The sequence below is a fragment of the Akebia trifoliata genome, chromosome 2 (assembly GCF_017979445.1).
Source record: "Akebia trifoliata isolate Shusen 1 chromosome 2, ASM1797944v1, whole genome shotgun sequence".
In the NCBI taxonomy this organism is placed as follows: domain Eukaryota; kingdom Viridiplantae; phylum Streptophyta; class Magnoliopsida; order Ranunculales; family Lardizabalaceae; genus Akebia; species Akebia trifoliata.
The window spans coordinates 9,644,491-9,668,106 of NC_141376.1; the positions used below are offsets into that span (position 1 = coordinate 9,644,491).

Below are 23,616 nucleotides of genomic sequence, written 5' to 3' on the forward strand. Positions count from 1 at the left end.
GTTATCTTCCAATATTTGAGCCACAATGCATCAGCAATCTCAAGCATAAATCCAATTGGCATGACCATACTGATGTTTAACTCCACAAAGAGAGCTGATCAGCGTGCCGCAATAATGCGATAGACGGCAATTGAACTAGAACCTGTTTCCAAACTTCAGAAATCTCTCCAAAAAATTCAACAATAAAATTGAGAGAAAATGTTGTTTTGCATATGCATGGATAACAGTTAAGGCATTTATTATTTTAATAGTAATTAAAAACATCAGGTCAGAAAGATAAATATATCACAATGGTAAGACAATCAAATGATCATGACCTAAATTGAATATCAAAGATTGCTAGCCAAAAAAAAATTCTACCTTAAAATCAAAGGTAACCATTTAGCATGCAGAGGAAAGCCTTTTTTTTTATAGGTAAGAAGGTGAAGGAGGGGTTTTGATCCCAAGGCTTCAGTAGTACCACTCATAGACTTTACCAGCTCACCAAATTGGCACCTTCATGAATGGGAAACTCTATGACTGAGTTTCAATAACCAACGGCAATGATTATGGAAAAAAATTTGTTGCATGGTTCAGCAGATGAGAGAGCGTGAGAAATCATAAAAGCCTAAGCAAAACCCTCACAATGTTGTGGCTTGGGAGATGAGAGGATGGGGCAGAGAGTTCACAGAGAAAGGTATTAGAAAGTAAATAGGGATATAGATTCGAAGGTTGGGAAATAAATGAAGTTCATACCTCCCACATTCAGGGTGATTTCAGAAGATGTGCCAGATTCCCTATTGGAAGAAACAATAGAGTTTTGTTTTGGGAAGACATATGGTGCGGGGATTCTCCTTTCAAAGCAGTCTTTCCCAAGCATCTATTAGTAAAACAGGAAAAGAACAGCAGCTAAGGATTTTTTTTTTATTGTAGATACTAGATGGGGAGAGGCCTTAACACAAATCCGAACGATTAAGTAGCATATACAAGTGAGCATTTTCTTTAATGAGTAACAGTGAGCTAATATATTAATGTAGGAGAAAAGTACTAGGCTACCAAAAAAATACAATTATTGCAACATTTTTTGCCAAATGGTCTGTGAGATCAGTAGCCACCCACCACGCATTATTATTATCCTCCATCCTTAAAATACAGAATTACAGTTAAGTGAGGACTTCACAATATGAGTAACAGATGCATCCAAAAAACACATACGCCTGTGTAACATTTCAAAACACCAAATGCATAGCTAAAATATCATAGTTCAAACTGCTGAACGCCACAACTCATTTTTTTCTTATAATAGGGGCAAAACATAAAATCAAGTGGGAATATAGATATTTATTGTATCATTTGGGTTTTTGAAGTTTTGTGGTCCATTGGCTGATAAGTTACAGAGAATCAAACTTTACAGATTGTGCGTTAGAATGAGAAACACATGGAAATTCAAGGAACTGCAAGAAGAAACACTTCAGACACCCACTAAAAAATCTCATTAATGCTTTTTGAAAAAGCAAAGTCAACCAAGTTTTTGACAAAAAAACTTGATAAAACAGTTATACACATTGAGCCATTGACAAAGAACTGTGAGACTACAAGTTACTATCAGATATAGAACAGTTACATGACCTAAGTAGATAAAACTACAAACAGCAAAAAAATGAACTACTAATTAAATTTACTTATAAATCATAACCATCAACAGTTGAACCAAGTAACCAAAACACAAGTCTTAAGTGGAATAAAACAAACTGAATGATAATTTTGTCCTTGTACGACATATTACTTTAATGTTCAAAGTAAATCATATACATTCATCTCCCACTGATTAAAAGTAACAGATAACAAAACATTATACACCAAATGTAGTTCGACTCCTCTACAATCAACAAATCTTGACTGGAAGTTGCAGCACCACAACCACTCCTACTATACTAAAACCCTGAAAAGAAACTAAAGATCCAGCAATCCTACAAGTCGGAAACTGGAATAAGAACTCTAAAACAAATTGATGACAAAGAATGACACAAAGAGCAAAACCATCTTGAATGAAAATAAATCAATAAACAAATAAGAACCCATTCATATGTAAAAGCAACAAAATAAAGAAAAGAAGAAAAGAAAAAAATGTAAGGGATGACAAGTTGGTAAATCAAAAAAGTAGAACAGATGAAGTTTTAATTTGAAACAATCTTGCAGTTCAAAAGTTTCATCATGCATGAAATCAAATCTTCATTTTTCCTCTTCCAGCATTTCAGCTTTAAACCACTTCATTTTTATTGCTCAAAATTGACACTTAAATTAATTAAAATAGTAATCACAATAACACGTAAAATAAAACACTGGAGAGGAACATAAAAACAACCAAACAAACAATTGATATGGCGAAAAAAGATGCTCTACAGAATAAGTCAGGACCAACCAATTGATAACAGTAATTATCAGAGAACCGCAAAGAGTATTAGCTGATTGCAACAGATCCAACAAAAAGCCAAGACTCCTGTTTGCTTCCAATGTGAGCAAGGTTGGATCAAGAATTGGATGGCCTCCAACCACCCATGAAATATTAAAGCTCCGTCTCATTCCTGTTGAAAGAACATGGTAAAACAATATGCTAAGTCCTTAGTCTGTGCATATAAAATATGGGTATGCCAAAAATCCTATTAAAATGGAAGTATGCAGCCACCATAAATAAAATGCAACTCAAATTTTCCTAAAGGTCGGAATACAATACCTTCTTTAGTAGATGTTTCCGAATCATTGGCATCAGAAGTGAAAAGTAAAACATACACTTCCAAAAATTTTATAGCCAGCAACTTTGTTCCAATAGAACCAGGCTACAAGAAGTCCAAGCAAAATTCATGTTAGCCAAATATTCCGAACTTTAAATTGGAAATAAACGGCAATTCATTTCAAAGGGTTGCAATGAATCAACCATATCTTCTTCAACCAGAGGCAATAGATTCAATGCCCACTGTAATTTAAAGGTTCAAATTACGCAGGCCCTACACACCACATCACATTGTGGCCACAGCCATACTTATAGCAAGATGCTTGTAAACCCTGATCACACTCGTGATTAATCTCCGGGAAGAATAATAAAAGTTCATCATAAAGAGTTTAGAAGAGTCTTTTTTGATGATTTCATCGGAACATGGGAGTGGGAGTGGGTCTGTGTCTGTGAATTGCCAAGTCTGTAATTGTAATTAGGGGTAGCTTTGCTGTACTTTTTGGTCATCTCGACCACTTATTTAATATAAAATCTTTTACTAATAAAAAAAAAAAAAAGATGTGACAAAATTTTGGCAGGTTCTAGCGATTATGGATTGTATTTGCAGAGCCAACTGCTGGCAAGCAAACAAAAACAAGAAGTTTACTATCATATGTTACACAAAACCACCTAATGTGAGGGAAAGTGGCATATGAAAGAAATGAAGAGCACAATGTTTATCGTAAAATGATAACATTAGTGACAATAAGCAATACAGAACAGAATATAGAAATTATTTTCCGCAAATTAATAACATGAATAGCACCGCATCATACGAGTACATTTCATTTTTTGTAGACTTGACGTGGATCTTTTGGTAGTCCAATAGGCATCCAGTCTGTTTGGAATTCGAATAAAAAAAGTGAGATGGAGAAATCTTCTAACTTTTTTTTTTGATAGGTAAGAAATCATTTAACTACTTGTTGAGTTGAATTCATACAAGTTAAATAGGCAGACCTTAAAAGGTAACATCTTTTTCTATAACATCATTAGGACCATAAAAGAAATATTATCATTATCTATCCTAAATAAAAAATATATTATCAGTTGATGGACCTCCAATGGAGCACATTGTTGGAAATATGGAGGGCCCACCTAAAAACTTGGATTTTTTTTATGATAAATAAAGACTTTATTAAGAGAGGACAAGATGGCCTTCAAAGGCAATAAGAACACAGCTAACTGCTCCCTCTACACACAAGTTCCCATCAACACACCCAAAAAAATATCCTCAAAAAAGAAACCTCAAGACTGTATGGACCGTTTACACTTATAAGAAAACGAGGCCTAGAACATTGATAATGACACCCTGCATAGCTTGCTCCTTTCCATAAACTTGTACCTTCGCATGCTAAGTAACAAATGATCAAGGTTGCCAGAATCTATCCCACTAGTTTGTACTAGCAAATGATTTATGTTATTTTTGAAAAGTCATGGGCAGTTTGTGATCATTTAAAGGGACAAGCAAAGTCAATGCTTACCTCAAAAGCAATTCCACGAATGGCATCCTTCAACTTAACCATCCATATCCAAAGTTCTTCGATCCATCTCTCAATTTTACCCGATTGATGAAACTGCAATTTTATTTATAAAAATAACAAAAAAACTTATCAATTTTTTATGAAATGACTAAAAATTTGATAAAAGAAATTTATTATAAAAAATAGAGAAATGTGATACATTAAAAAGATAGAAACTTGTATATGGTTGCAAACCAACAAAAGGACCAAAACAACCATGTACATATTCTTTTTTCCACTTTTCGCAGGTCGATCTCACACAGACAAAACAGGGAGGGGAGGGAGGGCGGTCAAATTTCCATAAAATGAATCCAATTGCAGTGGAACATGAAATATGGAAGCAGAGTTTGTTTCACAGGAAAAACACTTTCAACTAGAAAATGCTTCCAAGAGAAAATGTTCTCCAGGAAAGCACTTTCTAGGAAGTGATTTCCCATTTTTTGCTTGGGTGTACAACATAATAGTGGGAAACAAGGACTTGAGGAAGAGATGGTTGTTCCCTGCCCTTTTTAAATGGTGAGTGGCACTTGGAAAATAAATTCTAGGTCCACACCATTTTTTTGTAAGTAAAAAAATTGTATTAATTAGGGAATGGTTGAGAAGACCACCCTGAAAAAGTACAAAGAAAAGAAATAAAAAATTAACCACTTCCCAATCTGTTACACAATTGTAAAACATTTTCCTGCAAACACCCGAAAGTATGTCAAAAAATTCATTTTTTTTAAAGATTATACACTAAAGGTAGGTATCAGGAGTAACATGACCAGCATGTGCAACCAAAAACCGCATTAATTCAAACCAAGGTAAACAGAACATTGTATTTACCCTGACAAGGTAGGGTTATAACAAGTCATGACCATGTACTCATGAAGGAGAAATATAGAAAGCTAATGCAGCACATTTCATATCGAAGAAAATAACATCTGCAATGGGGCAATGTTACCCAGATACTTCAAAACATGTCTTATCGTATATATTCGATGTTTGGGCCCTGTCCTTGTATATCACAAAAACCATACAAACAGTTGTTTATTATGGTACAACAGTAGTTTATTCTAGTATAAAACTCATGCTTTTGTTTCATACTTGCTTTTATCCTTTCCTAGATTATCAATATAATTTTCCAAGGGATTCCATAATATGTCCACAGTTTTCCATAAACTTCAATGAAAAATGTCCACTTCCCAAGGGAATGAAGTTTGAACCTTGATTATAAGTAATTTATGGTTGGCTAGATTAAGGACGAACATGGTTCACAAAAGTAATTTGAAATAATAAAAATGATTTACTAATATACTTGGGTCATTGATTTCATATGGCTCAATTCATTATTCTGTTTGGATCAGTTCGTGATCCCCGTTTCTTGTTATATTGGTGGTCACTATCGTTCTTAAAAAAATCAAAATTTCTGAGAAAAATCATCTCTTCTTTTTTGCTATCTTTAAAAAAAAAAAAAAAAATTTGCAATAATTTGTTGTAACCTTCTTCTCAAAAACTGTACCATTTAGTAACTAAATCTTTAGACGTGTAACACACATTAAGTATACTAAAATGAACAATTTAAGGGTTTTGGTCTATGCTACCTGGATGCTTTAAGATGGGTTTTCACCTGTTTAACTGTTAAAAAAATCTTGAAAATGGGAGGTGCACCAGCATTAGATACTTCCATTTTAAGTGAAACTAAAAATCCAAATAGTATCACCACGGGTAGGTGGGCAATACAATAGCTAGGGTTGTGCCAAGTTTCTGATATCATCGAAATTAGTGCCAACAAGATAATCATAAATATCTGCATCTAGACAGAAATAGTCCTTCTAATGAATGTTAAGGTCAAGAATAAGTTTAATTTTTTTTAAATAGGGAATGCATATTCTACAACAAGGACCTGTAGCGCCATCTCTTCCAGGAGAGCACAAAAGAAATTTGTGCCACTAACAATGGATTGTCTTGCAACAATAGAAGCATCATCTTTTAAAAGTGCCAAAAAGACCGGCATAAATACAGATGACTGCTCCATCACCTTCAGACTAAGCTCTTCCATCAACCTATCAACAATAGACAATGGCATAAGAATAGACAAAAATAAAAATAAAAATAAAAATAAGAAACAAAAGAAAGTGACAGCTGAGAAAAGAAACAACGTAAAGCCATGTACAAGTTATAGTTATTTCTTTGAAAGTATATGGCGCATTCTTATCAAAAAAAGTATATGGAGAACCCTTGATGACATATGTGCAACCGATTGAACACAACAAATATAAACAAAAGTGGAAAATAAAAACTCATAACCCTGAGATTCTCCAGCAAACACAATAAGATATACATATATAACAAAGGAATGCTTAAATTCATTATTTTAAATAGAACCATCAAATCAAGCTACTAAGTGAGACATTGTACCACAGCTAATATTATTTATTGCCTATTTTTTCCTTTCCATTTAGAGATACAAACCTTTGGAATTGTCAATGGTTTAAGAGAACGATGGGCAAAGACTTTTCATACCTCTAGGGTAACAGATCAGAGAGACACGAATTAGCTTATTGTTAAATCTTTGAGAACCCTAGCAATCCTCTCAAACCCAGATTTCCATTCTATGTTCATGAGTGTTTAAGAGGATTTATCTGACAACGATAACCCAAAATTGTTCGAGTTGGCTCATGGAAACAAGTGTTGTTGTGATCCATGGATTTTGGATTGGTGTTACTACAATTGCGGTTCGTGGATTTGGATCGTAGAGTTAGAACGGGCGTGAAGAATCAAGAAATTAGTAAATCATAGATTCAAGTCTAGTCAGTCTGTCTTGAGCATTACTTTTGTAAAATCAATTTGACTGTAGTGAATCATTTTTAGAAGGTCCCATGGTCCTTTTCCCCAAAGGGTTTTCCACATAAAAAATCTGATGTCGTGGTTGCTTGTTTTTTTAATTGATTGATCCACCTATTAAATTAGTAAATAAATTAAACCAGATTCCAAAATCACCGAGTGGGGGAAATTTCACAATATAAACTCGAATATGCTGTGGACAATAGTTATTTTTTGGGTAAATATAGATGACATAATATGGGATTTGATGAATATAATATGAGAACACCACTAAGCATGAAGAATTACAAACTAACCATCCCTCTTCTTTTTTTCAGGATTTTTCCTTTTTTCAACTAATTCCCCATGTCGAGTTATTCCCAAACCTCAACTTGGTGGTTATGCCGGTATATAGAATCCCTGGAAAAAAATCACAAGAAGCGACAATCTGAAGCAAAATAATGTTTAGACTTCATAATTGAGTTGAAGGTTCGAGTACAATAGGAGTGACAAAAGTTAGAGGGTATATTTTAGTTATTATTATAAAATTTTACACTTAGGTAACATCAAATGGATGGTTAAAATCTATTATTTAGGTCATATGTTAGCTTTTAGGGTTTTATTTTCTCATATACAGATTTATGAGTTATGATCATGGTTCAAAACATCTGAATGTATAAAACGTAGCAGTATCAGCCGAGATCAACATTGAATGTTTCGGTTGAGACAATATATTAGTTTTTCTCTTGATCGAAGCATTGTCTCCTAGATTAAGAATCTCAACTTCAAGGAACCCATTAAACAATTATTAGCAACACTGTGAAAAAGATCACCCAAATTTACTGAAATAAACCATAAATCGAATATATAATTAAGTAAAAAAGAAAAATCAAGTGTGAAATCAACCATCCACCAAACAAGAGATGAAAAAAACGGTTCTTTTTTCTAGATTATAAGAAGCTAAAGCAAGAAACTCACTCTACAAGAAATTTTCTGACCAAACGTTCAGGAGAATTCTGAAGTTCGATTAGGAACGGGAAGAGCTCCGCTGCGAAAGACGGTTCGACCGATAACATAATCTCTTTCGCCTGTTTAAGAGAAGAGAGTTTAACTGCCAAATCTCCATGATTCTTCGCAGCAACAAGAAGAGAAAGTGTTTGCTCTCGAGAAGCTCCCGCCATGTCTGCACTGATATGAGAACGAATTTCGAATTTCTCAGATTGGAGAGATCGTGAAGGTTTGAAATCGATATTTCTAGGGTTTTTCGAAAGCTTGTTGTTCCTTCTGTGATGGGTTTTGGGGATAATGGGATTAAGAGTGGAAAGGGCTTCGTTTCTGTCTTTCTTATAATGTGTTCTCTGTGCGGGGAAAACGATGTTGGGATTGAAATTTGGAGGTTAACAATGTAGGCCACGGAGAGCGAAAACCCAAATCGCTCTGGTTTGGATTTCTGGAAATAACAGGTGATACTAATATGCGCCGCGTGTGTGTTTTCTAATATGGCAATTTTTTAGGGTAATTATGAGGTGGGAAGGGTTAAAGGCACCCAAATTATTATTAAGGGCACTCCAGCACTATAGTCAAATATTTTTTTATCTTGTATGAGTTAAAAGTTTCATAAGGTACTTCGTTCCAAAACTGCCAAAAAAAAAAAAAAAAAAATTGATTTACAAAAAAATTAGGCGATTTATGATCTTCAACTTATTTTACTGGGGCCAAAAATTTAAGAATGGACTGAATTTTAGTGAGAAGAATCTCCTCACTATTGAGATGACTATCAAAAATCAGTTAATTTTGAAATTTTATACTTTTATGCGGAAAAAAAAAAAATTTAATTGGCTAAGGTGTGGAGTGCCCTTAATTATAATTGGGGTGCATATAACACTACTCTTTTGAGGTACCCCTCTCATTTTTGGTGAGAAATATAGATAGCCCTTCGATTTTTATACTTATGACATGACACTTGACTTCGGTCTTGTGTGTGAATTAATGTAAAAATGACTAAATTGCCTTTATCCTTAAATTCATGCCTAATTTATTTTTTCCTCCTTAAAAACTTTTAATGACAAAAATAACTTGAGGTTCTAGGGCTATGGCATATTCAAAATCTCCAAATTCCAAATTTAGCAGGGCATAAACCTTATGGTTTGTACCCCTACAAATGAAGCATTTGAACACCTTACCTTTTACCTTTAGCACTCTTGCACCCACTATTTGATCTCTCCTCGGAGCGACTACCCTTTTCTCCCTCACCTTTAACTTGATTGGGTAGATGGTTTGCGCTTCCTCGATGGCTTCCTCGATGGCTCAACTTTCTTGGAGAAGTCCATTTAACTTCTTATGTGGGACCTCAGAGTATATCTAAATCAATAAAATGTGGGTTAAATATGATTTGACATCCCTTGATCTAAATGATATATTACTTTAAAATTTATATTTTAATTTTCTCAAAATATCCATTTACGCTATTTTAATGGTACACGAATTCTTATAAAATATAAAGCTTATAATGATAAAATATAATAATACAGCAATTAACAAATAAGTATAAAAGAAAAAAAGAAAAAAAAAAATTTAATGATATAAAATCATCTTACCCAAACCCAGCAATTTAATTGGGTTGGAGTCGGTCCTGATGAAGTAAAAGCAAAACGATTCAGATGTGATTTTATTTAGTAGGATGAGAGGCAATTTCGGGTCCGTATAGAAATTCAGTTATGAATATAGATATACTCATATACTTAGATTCAATCCGGGTCTCACCCATTTTAAGCCCTACTTGGGGCGGTATCTTAACAACATTATAAAATATTTATTTCTTCATGCACCTCACCTTGATAAAAGGTCGAACTCAAATTATCGAGATTAATGATTCAAATCATTGACCTTAACAATTTAAATCGCTGATTTCAATGATTGAAGTTCAAACATTGAAATCGACGATTATCAAAAACTTGATCTTGACAATTTGATTTATTGGTCTCAATGTTTAAACGTCAAGATTGGCGACTTATAATCATTGATCTCAACAGCTATAAAAGGTTGATCTCAATTTTTTTGATCGTCAATATCGACACTTTGAATCATCGATCTTACAAATTGAAAGGGGTTGAGGGGGCACTAAGAGATAATAAAAAATTTACTAAATAGACCATCAATTTATTGCAAAAAAGTTAGGGGTGTACATCGATTATTTTTACCCTAAATTGGATGATATCTGCTTATCAGATTCATCTGATCAAAATTGTTCTGGTTCAGCTGCTTGGGTAGGTTGTGTTTATTAGGTTAATAATTCGGATAAAATTACCAATAATTATTTTACCTCAATTTTTTTAGGGTCCAATATGAATATTTATCCATATGGGAAAAACTCACAGCGAAGTAAAGAGAGAGTTGGGTGCATGCGTGTAGGACTATGAATGGAAGGATTTTAGGCCCGTCCCCATCCTATCATGGACTGGATTTCGATAGTTAGTAGGCCCGTTTAGTTATCGAGACTGCCGGCTCGAACTGGCCCAATAACTTCAATTACAAGGTCATTTCAGATATTTTATAAATAATTCTATATCAGAAAGTTGGGGACGGTTCAGCAGCCCTAAAGTTTGCCAAGTTTGGTGTCAAACATTTTTCAAAATATGGGTTAGAAGCTTTGGAATGAGCTGATTTTTTGTGACGATGATCTCTATGATGAGGAGATCATCCTCACCAAAAATCAGCCCATTCCAAAACTTCTAACCCCATCAAAAGTGATTTACAAAAATTGGACGGTCCACGATTCTTCAACCTGTAAACTAGGGTTAGAAGTTTCAAAATGAGCTGATTTTTTGTGAGGATGATCTCTTTACCGTAGAGATCATCCTCACAAAAAATCAGCCTATTCCAAAACTTCTAACCCCATCAAAAAAGATTTACAAAAAATGTTTGGCACCAAACTTGGCAAACTTTAGGGCTGCCGAACCGCTCCCAAGAAAGTTTGCTGGCCATGTAAATAGGCCCAAGTACTTGCAACTGGCAAGTAGGGGCGCAAATTGGTTCAATTTGGTGCCAAATTAAATTTGAACCACCTAAGTCAGTTCCACTAAACAAGGAACCAGAACTGGACTGAGTTGATCCTGTAATAGAAAAATTATAGACTAATAGTTACGTGGATAAAGATTTATTATGGATTGAATCTCACATATATTTTAATGAAAATAAATAAATAATCCATAAAAAAAATTCATATAATAAGTAATTAATCCGTGTCCAATTCCAATCTCCTAAGAAATAAACACAATTAAATAATCAATCTTCCACCTATCCTTCTTGCTCCAATCCATACTAATATTTCATATAAGTATTTGTTATAAGAGGGTTCGTGCTAGATTTAGTTCGCTTCGGTTCTATACGAACCTTTAACCAACAACCTAATTGAATCGGTCAGTTTTGCATTAGCCTAATCAAGAAATGAACTCAAACTTGTTCCAAACTGAACCAACCTATCAAACTAGTCCGATTCCCAGTCTGAAACATGGTTTTAAATCTTGTGCGAGGTTGGGATGACTCGTCATCCATGAACGAGATAGATAGACACCGTGTCTCAACAATGCGAAATCTTGCGAGATAAACAAGATGACTCATAGACGGAATTTTGAAAATCTCGTTCAAGTCCGTAAATCTCGATTGAGTCAACTGGAATTTTGCATATTTTGATAAAAATAATCAAAAATTTAGAATTTAAATACTTATTATATAAATAAAACATGTTTTAACGACCAAACATCTTCTACTCCAACTAATTTTATAAAAATGTATAGAGTTGTTAAAATATGACGCCCCTTTCCAACATACGCTTCCATCACAAAATCGTAAATCATTTGCCTCGAGATACGCATGAAAAGATTTATGATCATGCGTATCTCAATGCAAGTGATCTATGATTTTGTGATGGGGCGTATGTCAGAGGGGGGTGTCATAAAATCATTCGACAAATATATATATATATATGACTAAGCCATTCTAAAACCAAGTTAAATGATATATATCACCAAAATGAGTTGACTTGTTCAAGACAACTCAATCTCATTCATGGATGAAACGAGACATCAAACTGTGCTTTGAAACCATGGTCTAAACCAAACTAAGTTGCATCCCTACTTGCAAGCCAAGTAAGTAGGCATGAGTACTTGCAGACCAGGGTTGAATATGTATATTTTTTAACTATCCAAGTCCAATATTTATATATAATAAAACACAACTGTAAGACCCATTTCGTTATAGTTTTGTGGTGGGGATATAAACATCCCATTGTTGGTAATAAATACCTCCCTCATCTACAGTTTTGTGGGGTCCACCATACTCATTTATTGTATTTCCTCTTTACCCCTTTCAATTTTATTGTCATTTCTCCCCTCCTCTCTTTGTTTTTTTTAATAATATCCCTCTAATTTTACTATCATTCTCTTTTACCCTTTTAACCCATTTTTTTGTCTTTCCTCATTTTCCCCTCTTAATGATGTCTCTCCATCTTTATTAAGTTTTCATTTTTAACCTAATTAACATTAAAGATGATGCTTGTGTTATAGGTACATGCGAACTCTAGTATATGATAAAACATAATAGTAGAGTTTACTCAATTACAATTTTGTGGGCTCCACACTATCCTCTTCACCCCCTTCAACATTGTCTTTCCTTTCCTCCTTCTAATTTTATTATTTTTCTTCTTTTACCTCATTTTTCAATAATATCCCTCTAAATTTATATCTTTCATCTTTATCCTTTTTAACCCATTTTATTGTGTTTCCTCATCTCCCACTTTCTTAATAATACCTCTCCAATTTTATTATTTTTCAACTTTATTATATAAGTATTATTCTTACTTTATTTGTACTCCCTCGTGAAACTAACATTTTCAACTATTTGACAATACATTGAGCTACTTTCAACATGTTGATCATTGTTATAACTAAATTTGTCCATACCGGAGACCAATGCCACTGATAGTATGGTCCATCATCTAATATGACATCTGTTTCAATTCTTAAGCAGAAGTGAATAAAAACAAACTTTAAATATCCCCAACATATCTATCACATATTTACTTTTTCTTGGGCCTTTTGGTGCTAGTCAATTACCAATTGGTCATTATTTGCATCCATTAGCTTTACCTACCATGCTATCACTCGCTTTCTCATACTAAAATGACCCAACCCTTCTCTTTCAGAACATGAAATGGGCCATATTTCTCAAAAAAATAAGAATAAAAAGAATAAAATAATAATAATAAATAAATAAATACAATTCACTTACTAAATTATGCCTCAATAATATATATAAGGACTCAACTAATTTCTATAACTCTGTTACATCTCATCCAATCTTAGTAATTTTGTTGCATTTTATCTAATCCTTGATATGGCTCAATTAATATCACCAATGTCGTTATCATATCAATCTTGCAACATCTAATTGCTTTAAACCAAATAATTCTTGATCGATATTGTTATTTACTAGTTATAAATATTTAAAATATTTCTACTAATAGAGTTTAAGATGGATTATCAACAATATTTTATGTTTTCTACAATTATGTCATTTCTACATAGAGACTTTAGATATCTTAATAAAAAAAATAGCTAAATGTTGGATGAAGCAAAATTTTTAATGGATAACAAGTAACTTACATTTTGGGAATAGAATTCAATATTTCGAGATAGAGGTTTGGGGAAGGATCAACTCTTAAAACATTGAACAGGATTTGGGCTTAGAAGGATCCGGTCACCAAGGTGGAGCCGGAGCTCAACTCAATCAAGTTGAGTCAGGTTGGTTCTTCCAAGTTAAATTACAATAATTCAATCATGTATTTCAATTAAAAATATTCATAGGCTGATGTTATCAAAATCATCGAATACTACAATGATCAAACACGCAGACTAAATTCGTTGTCTCGGATTCTTACACAAAAAAAGAAAGAAAATTATTTTCCACAATTAAGCTGAGAAAATGGGATGCACTACTTGTCGGGCTCCTTTCACTGATCGGAGAAATTGGAGATCAATGATCAATTCCATGGCTAAGGTGAGTGTAGTGTGACTGATAGACATCATCACAGCCAAAAGGGTGCTAGGTGGAGAGCAAGTCATGTGTCAACGAACAATCCCGTGAGATATTGGCGCATGTTATGGCGCACACATATCAAATGACAGGTTCCTATTAGGAGAGGAGGAAGCATTCTTATTGTCTTACATCACAAAAGCCACCCCACTAACTTCAGCTGGCTATAAGGGCACTTCTGTTCATTCAAGCCAAATCTGCCTATAAATATGGGATACTGTACATGACAAGATGTGTTGGAAGATGATGAATAGTCGGTCGCACCAAACCTCGAGCTCTCTCCCACAATTTCATATTATCTCAAGTGTCTTTCCTCACTGAAACGATGTCCAGTCAGCCAACAACTTGATTTAGGTTGATAATTGGGATCGATGCTACCATTCAAGGTAACTAGCAGAGAAAAAAAGAGAGAACATGAATAAAAAACCAAGGCCGTGTTTGGACAACAACTCAATTGGCAAAAAACAATCGCAGACTAAGTTCAAGCCAACCTTTCTGAATTCTAAGAATATCAATCCAAGAAACAAATAACATCTGTTCCATATATATTAAAATTAAAGCTGCTAAGCCATGGTACATAAGAAACATAGCCCCATTAACATACACTACTAAAACCCAAAGCTACCATTTAATTTTTTTTCCACTCCATACAAATATACTTCCATTTTCTCCCCAATTTACTAAGATCAGAATGTAGGGCCTGCTGCAAGAATCTCCTCAGTCAGCTTGTTGTCCTTGCCAATCTTATAGTTCACAAACCCATCAAAGTTCTTCTTGAACAGACCTCCCAGCTTCAACAATGTTTCCTTATAGGCCTTCTTGTCCGACCACTGCAATCCAACAATCATTGTTTATCAATAAAACCAGAACCACAACATAAATGATAAAAGATTGATACTTGAGATTATTAGTTAAAAAGGAAGAAAAGGAAAAGCAGACTAACAGTGTTAATTGGATCCAGGATCTCTGAAGGCACGCCCTCAAGTTCGGTTGGGATCTCGAGCCCAAACACTTCAGTCTTGGTGAAATTTGCCTCCAAAAGATTGCCGGAGTGTATGGCATCGATAATCTTCCGAGTGTATGGAAGCTTAATACGGTTACCCGAACCATAACTGCAATGTTAATCCCATTAAAATCTTGATCCAGCTAAAGTGGAGAAATGTAATTAGAAAGGGCATTAGTACTATTTTTATTGCTATATATACCTTCCACCAGACCAGCCTGTGTTGACAAGCCATCCCGTTGCACCGTGGTGCTTCATCTTCTCAGCCAGCATGGCTGCGTACTTGGTAGGATGCAACATTATAAATGCTGCTCCAAAGCAGGCTGAGAATGTTGCTTGTGGCTCCTTCACACCTTCCTCTGTGCCGGCAACCTGTTTTATTTAGATATCAAGTTATAAAAAACTTGACGCGCAAAATAATTGTAGAGACCCTTGGAATTACAATAGAGCGCTACGGTTGATCATCATTTTTCAAAGAAGCTTTGTCCGCATCCATTACTTACTAGAGTAAGAGAAGAGATTCTGTAGGAATAACGTATTTAAAAGAAAGTAGTAGTGTCATACGTAATGCATACCAGAGCAGTGTATCCGCTAATGAAATGGTACATGGTCTGCGCCAGGCTCAGCTTGCTCACAGGTGGGAGCACACCAAAGGCATCACATGCCAAAAGGATGACATTCTTCGGGTGTGGTCCCACACATGGTATCTTCGCATTGGGGATGTATTCAATGGGGTATGCTGCCCGAGTGTTCTCTGTAATGATGACGACAACGAAAAAAAAAATCAAGATTTATATCTTTAGTATGTAAGGGTAAATTATATACAGTTGTTCAAATTACATCATTTTTCCGGATACTACATTTTAATTGATTCATGTCAATCCAATGTGAGTCTAACTTGACACAGTCTAACTAAATAATGCCACCATTTTCTTAAGGTCATATATGAATTAATAAAGTACAATAATTAATCCCATTTATAGACAATCATGCATATTTTTAGGGTCAGCTTCTGACCAGCCAACATTACTTGTAATATTTGCTAAGCTGCCAACTTTTGATTCACGCTATCGAATGAGGTTTTATCTTGACCCAGTCAAATAATTGTTATAAATCATACATCCTTCAAGGCAAAGTGAAAATGGCCTATGAGAAGTGATAATAGCCAGATATATTTATTTTTAGGAGTTGACTTTACATGATGATCCATATTTCAATAAATTAATCATGATTTGAATAAATAACTAATCTGCCATGCAATAATTTACGGTAGTCACTGAGCTTGACTACTTCCTACTTTTATCCCAAACGTTATCTGCTTTAACATGATAAATCCTAAATTTATAATAACAGTATGATTATGATTTACCTGTAACAGATTTGTCCGTAAAGTCCACCTCTCGACTGTGTTCATCAAACACCACGTTTTCTAACACTGCCAACCAAAGTGATTGTCAATACCTCATTATTAAATTGCAACTATACATATACTGACCACAAAATTTTGTGAAATTGAGCTAAACCACTTCTGTTAAAGCTATCCAGATAAATATAATATATTTGGGACAATTAATTGAAGTGCGTGCAAAGATTAGATTCTTACCAGTTCCAAACTTGATGGCATTCCAGATATCAGGCTCCTTCTCCCTTGAAAGATCGATGCACTTAGCATAGCAACCACCCTCAATGTTCGACACACCATTCTCACTCCAACAGTGCTCATCATCTCCGATTAAATATCTATTGTGATCTGTGGATAGAGTTGTCTTACCAGTACCTAAGACAAACATAATTCAAAAAGAACTCGTAAACAACAAAGCAAACGTTAAAAAATGAAAAACCACCAAGACAAATACTATAAATTGAGGCATCAAGGAGAGAGAATAATAAGAGGGTGGATTTAGATGGAGGCAACGTCACCACATTTTGTGATGGTGATTAAATGATACTGTACCTGACAATCCAAAGAAGAGGGCGACGTCGCCATCTTTCCCCATATTGCATCCAGAGTGTAAGGAAAGTATCTGACGCTTAGGCATGAGGTAGTGCATTACGCCAAACAAACCTTTCTTCATTTCCCCGGCATACTGCGTGCCGAGGATGACCATTTCCCTCCTAGCAAGATTAAGGTCTATGCTAGTCGAGGACGTCATGTAATGCGTGTAACGATTACAAGGGAACTGCCCAGCATTGTAAATAGTGAAGTCCGGAGTACCAAAATCCTCCAGCTCTTCAGGTGTGGGTCGGATACACCTGCCACCCACATGGTTATCGTTTGCACACTAACTAATATACTTTTACATCTCTGCACATTCTTTTTTATTTACCTTGCATGGAATGTTTTAGTTATAGGGTGATGGACTTGAGATAGTAATCATAAGTGACAATATTAAGAGGACTTATCTGGTAAGGCTAAGGCCTTTGTGAGAGGAAGAGTATAGAAACAAAGATTGCTGAGAAATGTTTCTTTTTTTCACTTACATGTTGTGCATAAATAAGGAGTGGTAAGCTCTGGCAGAGACAATGCGGACTTTGATTCGGTGCTCTGGGTCCCAATTAAGAAATTGATCATTCACAAACACCTGTAATCACACACATAATAAAATTATTAATCGGTGTCTTCTACAAGCGAGGAAAGTAAAGAATATACAAAATTTGCAAGTCCAACCAACGTGCAAATGGACGGTAATGAGAGTTTCATACACTGATATAACACCACGATCAATCTCATTACTTGGGTAATCAAGGTCTGGTCTAGAATGTAGTTAACTGTTTGGAGTATTTGCAAAAATTTGGTACATGGAAAGTTTTGGGTATCATTCCGGTTTGTCATTCAAAATTGCCAGAAATAAAAAAGAATGATTTTGTGTTTCAATATTTTTAATTGAATAATTTGTGAGTTATGCACATAAGACATGCATATAATTCACAAATAATATGTCAGGTCCAAAAACTATGCAAATTTTATTGAGTCAGTGAAATAAATGATCTTAAAAAAATGAATAAGTTGTGTACAATATGTTTATCATTCATGAACTTGCAAACACAATGGCTAGAAATCCCCACTAAAATTTGTAAATCCAATAGCTAGAAGTCCTCAATAATGCTGATTTTTTGTGCATAGCTCCACCAAGTGGGTCTAAAGAATGTGCCAAGTAGCATATTGGGGACATCACTATTAAAATTTTGATGAAGTTGTCTTTATTGTACTATTCTATATTGCATTGATGCATCACTAAAAGCATGCGGTGGTGAAAATTGGGGAAGTGAACCAACAATCTTTCTAAAACGTGCATCGATCAATAAACAGTGAGGATAAAGTAAAAAAAAAAAATATTTAGATTGTTGAATTGTTTTCAAGATTTGTTTTATGAGAATCCCGATAACCATTGTTCAAGATCCAGGGAAAAAGATAAGGGTAACCATCAATGGAAAAGATAGGAAAAACAACAATATCACCAGGGCTCATAGTAACACCAACAAAAATGCTTGTGTCATGTTCTGTTGGGATATCAACCGCCTAATGTCCACAACAGTCCTTGTCTGGCCTTATCACAACTCATATGGAGGAAATGAATATCAGCTGCATACTATTGTTTTTAGGCAGATTATGGGAGCAAGTACACTTGGGGGTACCATAATATAGAGAGCCCACACATCAACTCATAGAAGATTAGTTTAGTTAGCCCTCCCGGACTAAGAAAAATAATTGCCCACTAAATGACATGAAAAAAGGGGCCCCCCCATGGACCCAAGGAAACTTGATCATTTTGAGAAAAAAATCATGACTCAAAGAAAGGAACCATAAGGGAGGGTTATGGGCTAATGGCCAAGGTTGTATTTTATAGGACCAAGAATCTTTTTCTAGTCTGACTAAAATATTCTCAAAAATATCAAGATCTTACTTATGATATTTTTGTTTGTTTGTATGCATTATTTAAGAACTTGACCTCGATAAAAAGTAAGAAAACCTATCATAGTTTCTAGGTTTTCAACATACAAATGAGACGGTCTCAATAATGATCAGTTTAGTATCCAACATTGTTGGACACAATAAAATAGGACATTAATAATAATGGGGAACATACCAACCGCGTGCAAGTGGTCTTTAAATGAACAGATAAAGGGATAAGTTTTACATCATAATCATATAAAATAAAATTAAAATCTCCATTACTTCTAATGAAAATGGAATGGGTACAACAATCAGGATGAGGTAAGGTGTTCCGTCTCTATCCTATAGGAATGGTGTGTACATGGCATGTTTTGGTTGGAGTTGAAAATACATGGAACTCCTAACCAAGCCATTTTCTACAAGTAGTGATCCAGTCAGGTGTCCCGTTCCTAACCACGGTCAGGTGGTACCCCATTTATGACACGTGGCATTTTTTGGGACCCAATGACCGTATGGATATGTGGTCCATCACTTGGTGATCCTATGTACCAAAAATCAAGGTGTTTGATAACTTGCATCCAGTGAACTCAAACCCAACGATTAGAAATCATTTTTAAGACAATGCTATTATCAATGGATGAACATCACCAATCAAACTGATATATTGAGTGTAGATTCACCAAAGGGATGGACCACATATCTATACGGTCAGTGGGTCCCCAAAAATGTTGTAAGTTGATCCGTCTTGTGTTGGAAATGTATCCATCTAGATAAATGTCTAACTAGAAGATCAAGTAACCTTCAATATTTTCCCTTTCCATTTCAAAAATTAAATTTACAATTTTGTAAAAATCTTTTTAAATGTAAAATTCCAAAAATATATAACTTTTATTCCATAATTTGAATTTCTACAAAAATATTTCAAAAGAGCTCCGTTATTAATTGTGTGTCTAAATATAAATTTATATTTAAAATCTCTATAATATCCTTTATCCTTAGAAAATGCAAGATTGTATTAAGATTGGGAAAATAAGACACTGATGAAGCATAATTGTAACGTTTGAAGAAAAACTCAGGGGGGTACCTTGTCCAAAGAGTTCAAGTAATCAACGGCTCTCTCCCTATTCACCAAGAACGTGTGCTCGTCCATTTCAATGTTTGGTGAGCCCCTATTTTAATAAGATTTAAATTTTTTTAGAGAACATAGCTTTATGAAACATGAGATCTAATAGAAAGTAACTGTAAGAGATGGGTGGGTGCAGTCAAATTAACTTACTTTCCCCACCAAAGCTCCTCTTCTGTTGTCTCATCCTTGACGACGCGTTTATCTCTCGGAGCGCGACCTGTCTTCGCCCCCGATAAAGTTGCTAAGGCCCCACTCGACGTTATGAACGACCCATGCTCGTACTTTATGGCCTGCTCGTATAGCTCTGTACAAGAAATGGATAAAAAGACAAAGGGTAATATGGTCATATCAGTTTTTATGTTCTCACGATAATTTACCGATATATTCATTTTCTTAAATCACGATATAATGTTAGTGACGACTGATGACAAATCGCTCGCTCTCGAGGTCCATGTCCTCTGTAGGAGAATAGTATCGCAAACTCGCAATTGTCTCAAGGTCCACATCTGTGATGTTCTACAGGATCATTAGCTTTCAGATCTCGAGGATCATCCAACAGTTAGGACCTGGGGACAACGTTGCTATAGTATTTTCCCAAATGAGTTGATCTGTATTTTAGATGATGTGTACCGACCTGCAGGAGAAAGGTTGTAGAGGATGTGAGTGAACTTTAAGGCGCTATCACTGTTGCTGAGAGTCGGTGTGAAATGGTGGTGTGTCACGTGCGAAACTTTGGGTGTTTCAGATTTTCTTGCTGGGTCTCCTTTCACCACCTTCGGTCCAGTCTCTCTTGTTAGAGAAGCCAAAGAGGCACTGTTAAGGAGAAAAAAAAAAGGCACAGAACAAAAAAAACGTTATTCCCAACGTATCCAACGATGTCAGGTAGTTGACGATGAAGCTCCTTCAGTGTGGTTCATGTACTCCAGGGACTACGTAACTATCCAACTATAGTCCTCATTCTATGCCACATGCCATTATTTTTTTTTTAATAGACCAAATCCACTAATTAGTCAAATCAGACTAAATCTTTGCGTGTAGATCCTTAATAAGAGTGTTCAAATCAAAAACCATAAAAAGCGTACTATGTCACCCAAAAGAAAGACCTGGAAATAGATAGCGTATGAGACTTTCTAGCCTCAAACTAAGGGTTGAGGATCTCCGTCAAACAGATGAGAAAAACCACTGATTTCCAAGAGATCCGTACCTTTGTGAAATTCTATTGCCACACCAACCCCATGAGAAACAACGGAAGACAGCATACGATTGGGGTGCTCTTAGTAAGAGTTATTGTGGCAATAGAAGAAAGCATACGCGTTTTAAGCACTACGCCTCCACTATCTATTTTCGCCCAATTCCAAATTTTCTCAATTCAGCTAAAAAGCACGGATCTTTTGACAAATTTTCGGTAAAATTTGCATTTATTTACCTGATGGACTGAAGCTGTTGTTTTTGACGTTCTTCTTCGGAAACTAGAGCAAAAGCTCCTTGAGTACCTTTGTTGGGTGTAGTTGGAGCGGATTTTTTCTTCTGAAGCGAATGCAGCTCATCGATGGTTTGAGCTTTAACAGGAGGAGCACTGTCGTCATGACAGATCTCGTTCTTTTTGTTGTGGGTTTGGATCCTCGCTAGTCCATTTCGAGCTTTCCCAACGTTCGAAAAGCTGAATTCTCCGTTTCCTGTTCCGTTCTCAGCCATTTCTTCTCTGTAATTTTATCCCAAAAAAAAGATCTTAGATTTTGTCAATAGATGAAGAGTCTTTAAATATTTATATATAGAACGTAAAGATCAGATTCAAAAACCGTAATTGCGGGACGATATCGTCTTATCCGATTTTTGCTCAACAGATCACGACCGAAATAGCTCAAATTAAGCATCCAAAACTTAACGAATAAAATATCGTTTAAAGTTATTGATCTGTAAATAAAAAAGTGCTCTTTTCTATATATATATATATATAGAGAGAGAGAGAGAGAGAGAGAAAATTCTGCCCGGAAGCTCTGTTTATTAAATGATAAATCGAACTGCGATAGCTTAAAGTTTTCCGAAGAAAAATAAATCTGATTCACCATTGCTGCCAAAAGCTTACATAATTTCAACGATTTTCTCCTTCAAAATCCTCAAGAACAGCATACAAGCTCTGTTTCTTAGATCCGTTGAATATGATCGATCATTTTTAAAAAAATAACTCTTTTATATATATAGAAAATTCTGCTCTGAAGCTCTGTTTATTAAATGATAAATCGAACTGCGATAGCTTAAAGTTTTCCGAAGAAAATTAATTCTGATTCACCATTACGGCCAAAAGCTTACATAATTTCAACGATTTTCTTCTTCAAAATCATCAAGAACAGCAAACAAGCTCTGTTTCTTAGATCCGTTGAATATGATCGATCATTTTAAAAAAATAAATCTTTTTTTATATAGAAAATTCAGCTTTGAAGCTATTTCTTATATAATAAATCGAACTGCAATAGCTTATAATTCTGTGAAAAGCTCTGAAATTCAACATTACTATAAAATAAAAAAGTTCACATATTTTCAACGATTCCTCCTTCAAAATCATCAAAAACAGCATAAAAGCGATAAAAAAAAAATACGGATTAAGATTGAAGAAAATAGATTATTCTTCGATCATGCAAGAGATTCATTGAAGCTTTACAAGGGAGAAACCAAATTACTGATTGGACAAGATAGAGAGAAAGAGATCGAACCAGGGATGCGAAGATTCGAAATGAACAGAAGAACTAAAAGAAAGAAACCCTAAAACAAATGAGAAACAAATTAGAAGACGAACGACTCCACCATTCAATTTCAGAGTAGAGGGAAAAACTTCGAAGAAGAGATGAGAAAAGAAAGCACACGAACGTCGGCTTTTAAAGCCCACGCTCAAGTCTCAACCCCTTCTTAACCAGACTCTAACCCATATGTCTAACCACGGTTAAATTCTATCTCGACCAGTTTAGGCCAAAAGTCCGAAAAATCCAAATAAAATAATAAATGCGTAACGGAATCCGATATCTGAACAGCACAGACACAGTCACGCAACAACGCTCACACCCTGTCCCCACGTACAGGTTCTTAGATTTATGTTTGGTTATCCTCACCGTATTATCGTATTTTAAAATATTAAATCAAATTTGAATCCGTACTCGGTTCCGTATACAGGGATCATCTCCAAACCTTCTTCTAATGCAAATAAGGAAATAAATTGATTGCTATTGAGAGACTTTATTATCACACTTACTTTTACTCATAACACACCAATCCATTTGAAATTATAGAGATTATATATTTTGATTAAAATAAGGAAATAAATTGATTGCTATTGAGAGATTTTATTGGCACACTAACTTTTACTCATAACACACCAATTCTTTTGAAATAAGGGATTTTATATATTGTGATTAAAATAATTAATTTTTAAAT

The 23,616-nt window shown here is 34.8% G+C and overlaps 2 protein-coding genes across 3 annotated transcripts in view; both read right to left on the reverse strand.

Moving 5' to 3' along the window:
• Positions 1 to 8,561, reverse strand: part of LOC147409409 (symplekin) — a 35,130-nt gene extending 26,569 nt beyond the window's left edge. Inside the window, exons 1-5 of one of the 2 annotated variants that reach the window (XR_015173660.1) lie at positions 8,053 to 8,561; positions 6,155 to 6,314; positions 4,231 to 4,323; positions 2,714 to 2,816; positions 2,402 to 2,564 (exon numbers count right to left, since the gene is read on the reverse strand). Coding sequence is in view for 1 of the 2 variants with exons in the window: in XM_086428545.1 (XP_086284671.1) it covers positions 2,402 to 2,564; positions 2,714 to 2,816; positions 4,231 to 4,323; positions 6,155 to 6,314; positions 8,053 to 8,255 (722 nt within the window). In the remaining variant the exon portion in view is untranslated. The remainder of the gene's footprint in view (positions 1 to 2,401; positions 2,565 to 2,713; positions 2,817 to 4,230; positions 4,324 to 6,154; positions 6,315 to 8,052) is intronic. The other variant, XM_086428545.1, reaches the window with a different exon arrangement.
• A 6,116-nt stretch (positions 8,562 to 14,677) lies between these two features.
• On the reverse strand, positions 14,678 to 23,045 carry LOC147409410 (phosphoenolpyruvate carboxykinase (ATP) 1-like). The gene is made up of 13 exons (XM_086428558.1): positions 22,902 to 23,045; positions 21,617 to 21,892; positions 20,825 to 21,003; positions 20,341 to 20,494; positions 20,149 to 20,233; positions 17,651 to 17,751; positions 17,124 to 17,422; positions 16,773 to 16,946; positions 16,539 to 16,604; positions 15,745 to 15,923; positions 15,372 to 15,541; positions 15,110 to 15,278; positions 14,678 to 14,996 (listed from the first exon to the last, which is right to left on the reverse strand). The coding sequence occupies exons 2-13, from the start codon at positions 21,883 to 21,885 to the stop codon at positions 14,853 to 14,855; spliced, it is 1,989 nt and encodes a 662-aa protein (XP_086284684.1). The 5' UTR covers positions 21,886 to 21,892; positions 22,902 to 23,045; the 3' UTR covers positions 14,678 to 14,852.
• Between the last annotated feature and the right edge of the window lie 571 nt (positions 23,046 to 23,616).